The sequence below is a fragment of the Mus musculus genome, chromosome 5 (genome assembly GCF_000001635.26).
Source record: "Mus musculus strain C57BL/6J chromosome 5, GRCm38.p6 C57BL/6J".
Lineage (NCBI taxonomy): Eukaryota > Metazoa > Chordata > Mammalia > Rodentia > Muridae > Mus > Mus musculus.
The window spans coordinates 124463027-124473474 of NC_000071.6; the positions used below are offsets into that span (position 1 = coordinate 124463027).

Sequence of the window (10448 nt, forward strand, 5' to 3'; positions counted from 1 at the left end):
CAGGTTCAATTCCCAGCACCCACATGGCAGCTAACAGTCTATGTAACACCAGTCTCAGTGGAACGACATCTGATATTTTGCTTGCTTTAGTAATGAGAAGTACTTTGTTTGCACTACTCTTGTGCTCAAAAGCCCCAAGTCGCCTTTGAATCAGATCTTTGGCATTTCCTTCAGTGTGGAGAGGCAGCCTCCCTGGCTGACACCTTACTTGGGTTCAGTTGGATACACATGCGTTGTATTCCCACCTGCATATACACCATCTTTATTATTTTAAGAAACAGTAATAGACATTATAAAAGTCTTTTCACTTTAATACAAACATTGTATAAAGAAAAGTTGAATGAGAGAGATCAAGTATTCATCAAATATCAGTCAAGGCGATGATTCCATATGTTCCTGCTTTTCCATCGCTCCCGGCCACGTGCTAAGGACCAGATAATCACGGAGGCAGGAACGAGCCACAGGCCAGAGGCCTCTGTCCATGTGTGGAGGAGGCGGGATGCAGCCACACACTCTGTTCCTTTGCTTTCTCCAGTTCTCAGTATTGGCCTCATTTGGCCTGGCCAAAGCTTACTGACTGTCCAGGTCTGTCCCCAGAGAGCAGGTGAGCCATGGGAGGGAGCATCTTCCTCTGACTGCTCTGTGCAGGAGCAAGCCAAGGCACATTCCTGACACAGGAAGGTGGTTCCAGAAGGCATATTGGCAATTGTCTTCTCAAGTCAAGAGGGTCACCATCTTGGTGATGGTTTTCAGTCTAGGTATGCTTCCCTGACCGGAAAGAGAACCTGTGTGACAGAAAGAGTGAGAGAGCATGGTAAAAGACGGGCATGCAGGCTGTGGACTGCATCCATTCAGAGGCCTGGGTGATACTACAGTGGGTGTAGGTATTCGCCCCCAGCCTGACAGTCTGAGCTTGATCCCTAGGAAGAGAATAATTTGCTGTCTGACCTCCACACATCTGCTGTGGTATGAGCACTCATCAATAACCAAATAAGTAAATTTAATTAAACATAAATTTGTCCAGGAGACAGGGGTGGTAGCTCAAACCTTTGATACCATCACTTCAGAGACACAGAAAGTATCTCTGAGTTTGAGGTCTGCCTGGTCTACATAGCAAGTTCCAGGACAGTCAGAACTATGTAAGAGAGACCCTTTCTTTATTGTTATTTGTTATTGTTGTTGGGTTTTTTTGTGTTTATTTTGAGACAGAGTTTCTTTGTATAGCCCTGGCCATCCTGGTACTCATCCTAGAGATCATGCTGGCCTCGAACTCAGAAATCTGCCTGCCTCTGCCTCCCAAGTGCTGGGATTAAAGGTGTGAACCACCACAGACCATCTTTTTTTTTTTTTTTTTTTTTTTTTTCCTTTTTTTCTTTTTTTCTTTTTTTGGTTTTTTTTCAAGACAGGGTTTCTCTGTGTAGTCTTGGCTCTCCTGGAACTCACTCTGTAGACCAGGCTGGCCTCGAACTCAGATATCCGCCTGCCTCTGCCTCCCAAGTGCTGGGATTAAAGGCTTGCACCACCACACCTGTCCTCAGACCATCTTTTAAATAATGTTTTGTTCAGGGCCTCTAGTAGGACAGCATTGTTCTAGATGCTTCCATCTTTGGCTAATTTCACACTCATATAATTCTGCATGATTAACATTCCTATTTTATAGATGAAAAATTTGAGGTCTTTTGGAACAAGCCAAGCTGGGTACTGACCTGAGCAACCATCTTCCTAACTCCTGTCACACACTGGCCTCTGGTTTTTGTTTTTAGGGGTTTCAATGGTAGAGAGGGGGTAAAATGGCTTTTCAACGTCAACTATAATTTGAAGACAAATCTTCATGATGAAAAACACCTGAGAGAGAGCTGTTCGAACAGATAACCAAACAGGGCACTGGTAGCACAAGCCTTTAATCCCAGTCCTCAGGAGGCAGCCACAGGCAGGCAGATCTCTGAGTTCAAGGCCAGCCTGGACTACAGAGGGAGTTCTGGGACAACCAGAGCTCCACAGAGAAATCCTATCTTGAAAAACAAAAGACTGGGAACAACTCAAACCACAGGGGTGAGTACACTTGGCCTCCTCTGCTAACCCAGGCCCCAGTCACTCACAAAGCCATGCCCTGGCTCCTGCTGTTTTCAAGACAAACAAAAATCCTTAGCTTGACCTACTTACTTGGAAAGTCACCTGTCTCCTAGCTCCTTCCCTTCTCCACCTGGTTAATCAGCTTATCTGATGGGAAGCTACAGCCTCCTGACCACAGACATTTTACTTTTGCCATATTTGGCTCAAATGCCCATGAATTGGCTGGCTCAAAGAAGTCTCAAAGGGGACGCTGAACGAAATGGTTTCTGGCTTCTGGGGGCTTTGTTTAGACGGAGATATATAGAAAAGGGGGAAATACCAGAGCCTCCCCAGAGCACAGACAGCCCAGCATAATGATGCTGCTAGACTGCTTAGAGCCCCCACTGTGTTTCCCTCTCATGAAGAACAGGGACCCCAAGCTGGGTGTAGTTGTGGTGACACACATCTGTAACCTCAGCGCTTGGGAGGTAGAGGCAGGAGGCCAGTCTGGGGCAACTTTTAGTAAGAATCTGTCACAGATTTTTTTTTTTTCCGAGACAGGGTTTCTCTGTATAGCCCTGGCAGTCCTGGAACTCACTTTGTAGACCAGGCTGGCCTCGAACTCAGAAATCCACCTGCCTCTGCCTCCCAAGTACTGGGATTAAAGGCGTGCACCACCACACCTGGTTTTTTTTTTTTTTAAATGCAAAATAAAAAGAGAGCTGGTACTGCAGCTCAGTGGAAGAGCATTCCATTACAATGTAGGATAAAGATACACACCTTTAATCCCAGCACAGCCAGGGCTACACAGAAACCCTGTCTCAAAAAGATTTTTTTTTTAATGTAGGAGACAGCAGCTGAGGAATACTGAGGGGGGTAGGGGGAGTATTTCCAAAAGAAGAGCCCCAAATTGGCTTCCCAATGCCAATGGTCAACCCTGAAATTATATACATGCAAGTAACATATTACAGACCGGTCAGGTTGTGTTTATGTATTTAGGAGTGTGTGTGTGTGTGTGTGTGTGTGTGTGTACATGCACGCACACGGCACGTACAATTTAAAAAATAGAAGCCTTGAATTTTGGAGAAATACAGGGAGGGCACATGAAAATGGTCAAAGGAAGGAAAGGAAAGAAGAAAGGCCATGGTGGCACACACCTTTGATCCCAGCAGTCGGGAGGCAGAGACAGACAGATTTCAGAGTTCCAGGCCAGCCTGGTTTACAGAGCTAGTTCTAGGATAGCCAGAGCTACACAGAGAAACCCTGTCTTGAAAAAACAAGCAAAGTGGGTGGTTGGATCCTGGTGGTAAGGCACACACTTTTAAGGTGCCACCCAGGAGGCAGAGGCCAGCCTGGGACAGCTGGGATTACATGAAGAAACCCTGTCTTGAAAAACAAAACAATGGGCTGGTGAGATGGCTCAGCGGGTAAGAACACTGACTGTTCTTCTGAAGGTCCTGAGTTCAAATCTCAGCAACCACATGGTGGCTCACAACCATCCATAATGAGATCTGATGCATCTGAAGTCAGCTACAATGTACTTATGTATAATAATAAATAAATCTTAAAAAAAATTTTCTATAAGAAAGCCTTCAGGGCGTTTTCTTAATTTGTGAATGGGAAGATCCAGCCACTGTGGGTGGTGCCAGCTCTGGGCTGATGGGCCTGGGTTCCATAAGTAGGCTGAGCAAGCCAGTTAGCAGCACTCCTCTATGGCCTCAACTTCAGGTCCTGCCTCCAGGTTCTCCTGCCTTTGAATTCTAGCTTCAGTTTTGCAGGGAAATTCCTTAGAGGCAGGAAGGTAAACAACTCAAAAAAAAGCTTCTTCAGGAAGTGCCTGAAACTGACCAGATTCACTAGGTCCCTGCCAGAGTAAGCGATAAAAGCTGAGAATCCCTCTGAGACAAACTGCAAAGAAGACCCTGAGAACCAGTCTTGCTCCCTGGAAGAGGCTTCCAGACGCTAACTGAGGGACCAGGAAAGGACACTCTCCAGTCTGTTGTTCTCCCAGCTGACTGCCGCAGTGTGCTCCCGGTTCCCAGCTTTTGTGAGCTGTCACCCATGCTGGGATGAATCTTGGTGTTGCAGCTGTCTGAGTCATTTCTGCTCCCATAAGTAATCCCTCCCCCCATACTCCTGTAAGTAACCCCAGGAAAACTCATGGTTCACCAAGTTGGATGGACTTTGGTGGTATCTGTATTTTGGTCTGCTGGGGAGTCCCTATCTGAGGTGAGTAGACGTGTGTTCCATCTCCCCAGGAAAAGTATGGTCACACAACACCGCCCTGAGTGCTTTAGATTATTAACTGTTGGATGGAAGTGGGAGTAAAACAAACCCTTTCTTCCCCAAGGTGCTTTTGCTCTCAGCATTTCATCCTAGCAATAGAAGGCCAACTAAGTTCGGGGTGGTGGTGGCGCACGCCTTTAACCCCAGCACTTGGGAGGCAGAGGCAGGTAGATTTCTGAGTTCAAGGCCAGCCTGGTCTACAAAGTGAGTTCCAGGACAGCCAGGGCTACACAGAGAAACCCTGTCTCGAAAAACCAAAAACCAAAAACCCAAAAAAAAGAAAAAAAAAGGCCAACTAAGACACCTGTCAGAACAGACGAGCAACAAATGCTCTTAACTGCACAGTCATCTCTCTAGCCCAACCCTCCTCCTCCTCCTTATTAGAGAGATGTGTACTGCACTAACAGAGACTTACTTATACAGAGACTTACTTTTAGCACACCAAGTTGCTGGCTGATATCAGGCCCTCCCACCTTGGAGCCATGCTAACAAAGGGTTCACTAGCACACAGACTCTACTCTAGGCCCATAACCCTTGACCCATAACTGAGATGGCTCTAGAACTGATGACTGGGCAGAAGGTGGAGACAGCCTGGCTTCGAAAAGACAACCACATGGCCTATTACCCAAACTGGACATGGTGGGAGGTAAAATATTTCATCACACTGCTTACAACAGAGTGCAACTGAAAATTTACTACTTTAAAAAAAATTTTTTTTTTCTCTTGTTTCTCAATACAGGGTTTCCTTTCTGTAACAGAGCCCTGACTGTCATGGAACTCACTCTGAAGACCAGGCTGGTGATGAACTCAGCGATCCCTCTGCCTTCCAAGTGCTGGGAATAAAGGTCTGCTCCACCACACCTGGCTGAGAACTCAACTATTTCTGGAATATTCCATTTAATATTTTTTAGACCCTAGTTGACCATGGCAAGGTAAAACCTAGAATATAGAATAGTTCACCTAGGAGGAATTATGATATCAATAACATTATGACTCAAAGTACTTGAGTGAGACAGATTCTCGCTCAGTGAGAGCAGAATCTTGCCCACACCTTGCCAGGATCTGTCCAATGCCCAGACTTCCTCCTGGTACCGTTCCAGCTATAAAAGGGCACGGAACTTTCCTACTGGCTGCAACCACATCCCAGGAGAGAGAAGAACCTCCCCTTCCCAACCCACAAGCTCTCATGCTCATGATGTAGCAGGGCATCCAGGTGACTCACAGCTTCTTCATAATGGTCCTCTCCTCCTTCTCGCCGTTGCCCATGGCAACCACAGCATCCTTCTCTCTTCTTCCTCCTGGAGTTTCTCTGGGTGGAAGTAGACCACTGGGGAGACAGGAGGCGAGTCAATAGTTGTACTCCGTCTTGCTTTCCTAGGGTCTTAGTTCAGTGGTAGGGCACATGCTTGGTACACACCATGCCTTAGATTCCATCCCTTGACACCAGAAATAAACAAAATAAGGCACCCGTTGTCCTCGTCATGTATTTTGAGACAAAGTCACATGATGTAGACAAGGCTGGCCTCTAACTTACAGAGATCTATCCAGCTGCCTCTGTCCTTTGAGCTCTGGTATTAAAGGGGTGTTCTATCAAGGCTGGCCCTGTTGTCTTTTTTTTTTTTTCCTTCGAGACAGGGTTTCTCTGTATAGCCCTGGCTGTCCTGGAACTCACTTTGTAGACCAGGCTGGCCTCTGGCCTCGAACTTAGAAATCCACCTGCCTCTGCCTCCCAAGTGCTGGGATTAAAGGCGTGCGCCACCACCGCCCAGCTGACCCTGTTGTCTTGAATCAGGGTCTTATTATACAGCTCAGGATGACTTGAACTCACAATCGTCCAGACGTACATTAGGTTTACAGGTATGGATGACTGCCCATGCACAGACCTCTTTCATGTTTGTTTGTGGAGACATTTATGACTTTCCTGCTTCTACCTCTGGAGTGCTAGAATAACGGGCACCCCCCTCACACACCTCCAGCCTAAATTTCCTTTTTTTTTTCTCCCTGAGAAGACAGGGTTTCTCTGTGTAGTCTTAGCTGTCCTTAGAATCCTCTCTATAAACCATGCTCGCCTAGAACTCACAGAGATCCACTTGATTCTGCCTTCCAAGGCTGGGATCAAACACTTGCACCACCCCTGCCCATATGCCTGCACACATCTTCCCGTTAGACTGTCAAGGACCTTTTGCCACCAAGGGCCCACACTGTCTGGTGCTGTGCAGCTGTGTGCTCTGCTTGGTGCCTGGCACATAGTGGGTGTTCAGTAAACAGGGTGAGTGAGCACAGTAGCCAGTCTGTGATGTGGTGAGTATCCAAAGCCACCATGGGGAGCCCACCTCCTGTAGCACTGCAGTTCCTCCTGCACCAGCAGCAGCTGCGACTTGAGCTTGTTTCGCTCCTGCAGCACCTCCCTCAGCTCTTGCAGAGTGAAGCGGGGACGGTTGGGGTCTGTCAGATCCACTACCATCTTGTCCGGTCCCAAGTTTACCTGAAAGACAACATACCAACAGGCTCAGTCACCATGATGGGCCGCACTGGTCTCTGAAGGGACCCACTACTGCTCAAACTGAGAAGGACTCGAATATTGAAATGATAAGACACAGGAATGGATAGGATTCATCGATGAAAACCAGCATATAGGGCTGGTGAGATGGTTTTGCAGTTGAGAGTACTCAGAGTTCTTTCGAAGGACCCAGATTGGGTACCTAAGGACTCACATGTCCGTTCACAAACATTTGTGACTCTAGTTCCAGGGGATCTAACACCCTCTCTTGGCCTCCAGAGGCATTAAGCAAACACATGTGGTGCACACATATACACACAGGTAATACACCCATACAGATGAAATGAAAGTAAATACATTAGGGATGGAGACATAGCTCAGTGGTTAAGAGCATCGACTGCTCTTCCAGAGGTCCTGAGTTCAATTCCCAGCAACCACATGGTAGCTCACAACCATCTGTAATGGATTCTGATGCCCTCTTCTGGTGTGTCTGAAGATAGCTACAGTGTACTCACATACATAAAATAAATATAACTTTTTAATTAATTTGTTAATTAAAAAGGAGGAAGATAGTCGGGCGTGGTGGCACACGCCTTTAATCCCAGCACTAGGGAGGCAGAGGCAGGTGGATTTCTGAGTTTGAGGACAGCCTGGTCTACAAAGTGAGCTCCAGGACAGCCAGGGCTATACAGAGAAACCCTGTCTCGAAAAAACAAACAAAAAAACAAAAAAACAAAAAAACAAAAAAAAAAAAGGAGGAAGATGCTGAGCACTAAAGGCCTGCCTCATACATGTGAAGCCAGGGGGTACCTTCCCCATCACTGAAAATGTCCAAAAAAAAAACCACTGAACCACAACAGTCACAAGATCCAATGTATCATGTCATACAAAAACCCAACGTGACTCCCATGGGACAGAGTCACACTGCTGCTGTGTTTCTGGTCTCAGGGCTACATTCCATTGCCTCAGGTGAAGCTGAAAGCTTACAAACATTCACAGACTTCCTTAGTGGTGCGTCAGTTATACATTCGGCTCAGAACTCTCACCTCCAATAACAAGACAGTGGAAAATTTCCAAGTTCACAGAAAAAAAATTCCTCAATTAAAAAAAAAAAATAGAACGCTGACTCAGGACTTTCCAAGTCACTCCCTGGGCGGCTGAAGGGTGCTTGGGAAATGTTTTACCAGTTTCTGAGTCCATAGAATAAAACAAGAATTAGGCCAGTCATGGTGGCAAAAATTTTTAATCCTGGTACTCAGGAGGCAAACGCAGGTGGAATGCTGTAATTTCAAAGCCAGCCTGGTCTACAATAGGGAGTTCTAGGACAACCAAAAGTACACAGAGACCCTGCCTCGAAAGAAAGAAAGAAAGAAAGAAAGAAAGAAAGAAAGAAAGAAAGAAAGAAAGAAAGAAAGAAAGAAAGAAAGAAAGAAAGGAAGGAAGGAAGGAAGGAAGGAAGGAAGGAAGGAAGGAAGGAAGGAAGCTAGCCAGCCAGCCTGGGGGAGGGGCATTAGGCTCAGCTCCCCACTAGCACTACCTCAAGGATGAAAAAAATAAACAAACAAAAATCCCTGGTTTGGGGGCTGGTGAGATGGCTCAGCGGGTAAGAGCACTGACTAACTACTCTTCTGAAGGTCCTGAGTTCAATTCCCAGTAACCACATAGTGGCTCACAACCACTTGTAATGGGATCTGATGCCCTCTTCTGGTGTGTCTGAAATCAACTACAGTGTACTTACGTATAATAATAAATAAATCTTTGGCCAGGCATGGTGGCACACACCTTTAATCCCAGCACTCGGGAGGCAGAGGCAGGAGGATTTCTGAGTTCGAGGCCAGCCTGGTCTACAAAGTGAGTTCCAGGACATTCAGGGCTATACAGAGAAACCCTGTCTCGAACCCCCCCCCCCAAAAAAAAAGAATAAACCTTTGGGCCAGAGTGAGCAGAGGTCCTAAATTCAACTCCCAGCAACCACATGGAGGCTCACAACCATCTGTACAGCTACAGTGTACTCATATACATAAAATAGATAAATAAATCTTTTTTAAAAATCAGGTTTTCTTTGGGGGGAGGGATTGCTTGTTTTTGAGACAGGGCCTCACTGTGTAGCCTTAGCTATCCAGGAACTCACTCTGTAGACCAGGGTGTCCTCAAACTCTGAGATCTGCCTGCCTCTGCCTCCTGAGTACTGGGATTATAGGCATACACCACCATGCCTGGCAGTTTTGGGACTTTTCATTTTGTTTCATTTGGTTGATTTTTGGTCTTTTAAGTCCAGATCGCACTCTGCAGCTCTGCCTGATCTCATAGGAACCCTCCTGCTTCTGCCTCCTGGCTTCGGGGCTGACTGACACGCAGCACCATGGCCAGAGAAGCTCTTCTCCTTCTGGTTTATGTTCAACTTTTCAGCTGCACTGCAGGAAAGTCACCAAGAAGCTGTGAGGCAGCGTGGCCATCACGTAGCTGCAAAACTAGGCATAACCACAGCCGTGGGCTTCTCCCTGAGGGCTAGCCCTCACAGATCTTCACAGGGAAGGATCGTCAAAAATCTTTCCAAGAGGGAAAGGATTTGGCTATAAGGTTCCTCCTTTCACAGAATTACTCCAGGGTTCATGTGCCAGGGTGGGGATTTTACACGCCATAATGGCACTGGTGGCAGGTCCATCTACAGAGAGAAATTTGAGGATAAGAACTTCATCCTGGAGCATATAGGTCCTGGCATCTTGTCCATGGCAAATGCTGGACCAAACACAAATGGTTCCCAGTTTTTTATCTGCACTGCCAAGACTGAATGGCTGGATGGCAAGCAAGTGGTCTTTGGGAAGGTAAAAGAAGCCATGAACATTATGGAAGCCATGGAGCGTTTTGGGTCCAAGAAGGCAAGACCAGCAAGAAGATCACCATTTCTGACTGTGGACAACTCTAATTTCTTTTGACTTGTAGGCATTTTACCCATCAAGCCATTCCTTCAGTAGCTCAGGAGAGCGTCCCTACCCCATCTGCTGGCAATGTCCTATAATCTCTGCTCTCACTGAAGTTCTTTGGGTTTTCCTCATTCCCCTTCAAGTCTAGCTGGATTGTAAAGTTAAGCTTATGATTATGAATAAAAACTAAATAAGAAAAAAAAAATCTTTCCAGGGAAGGTTAGATACTGAGGGCAGGGGAAGTTGGGTGGGGGGGTGGGGGGTTAAGTCACCTACCTTAATACTACCTGAATTTTGAAATTACATTTCAGAAAGAGAAGAAGAAGGAGTGAGGGGGAGGAATACTAAGATGCTAATTGTATGAGGCTGGGCATGCTGGCTAAGACCTGTCACGCCAGCACTTAGGAAGCAGAAGCAGGAGGACTAGGCGTTCAAGGCCAGCTTTAGCTACATAGTAGGTCCGAGATTTGCCAGGGCTAGAGAACCTGTCACAAAGAAGGGAAAGAATGTGATGAGGTGAACCGCCTACAATAGGTCAATGCACAGAGACAGAAAGCAAACTGGGCACATCGGCACCTGTCTGGGACAGTTACCCAAAGGCGGTGACAGGGAGAGCACATGAGGCCAGCCTAGGGAATCCAATGAGACAACTGCACTAAACAAAAGCAAAAAGCAACAATAAATAA

General features: G+C 46.5%; 1 protein-coding gene and 1 pseudogene across 1 annotated transcript in view; one reads left to right on the forward strand and one right to left on the reverse strand.

Moving 5' to 3' along the window:
* Positions 1 to 238: 238 nt before the first annotated feature.
* The window catches only part of Rilpl2 (Rab interacting lysosomal protein-like 2), a 14971-nt gene continuing 4761 nt past the window's right edge, over positions 239 to 10448 (reverse strand). The window contains exons 2-4 of the mRNA NM_030259.1: positions 6672 to 6823; positions 5561 to 5665; positions 239 to 785 (exon numbers count right to left, since the gene is read on the reverse strand). Coding sequence (NP_084535.1) covers positions 755 to 785; positions 5561 to 5665; positions 6672 to 6823 — 288 coding nt within the window. The 3' untranslated portion in view covers positions 239 to 754. The remainder of the gene's footprint in view (positions 786 to 5560; positions 5666 to 6671; positions 6824 to 10448) is intronic.
* On the forward strand, positions 9396 to 9959 carry Gm15621 (predicted gene 15621; annotated as a pseudogene).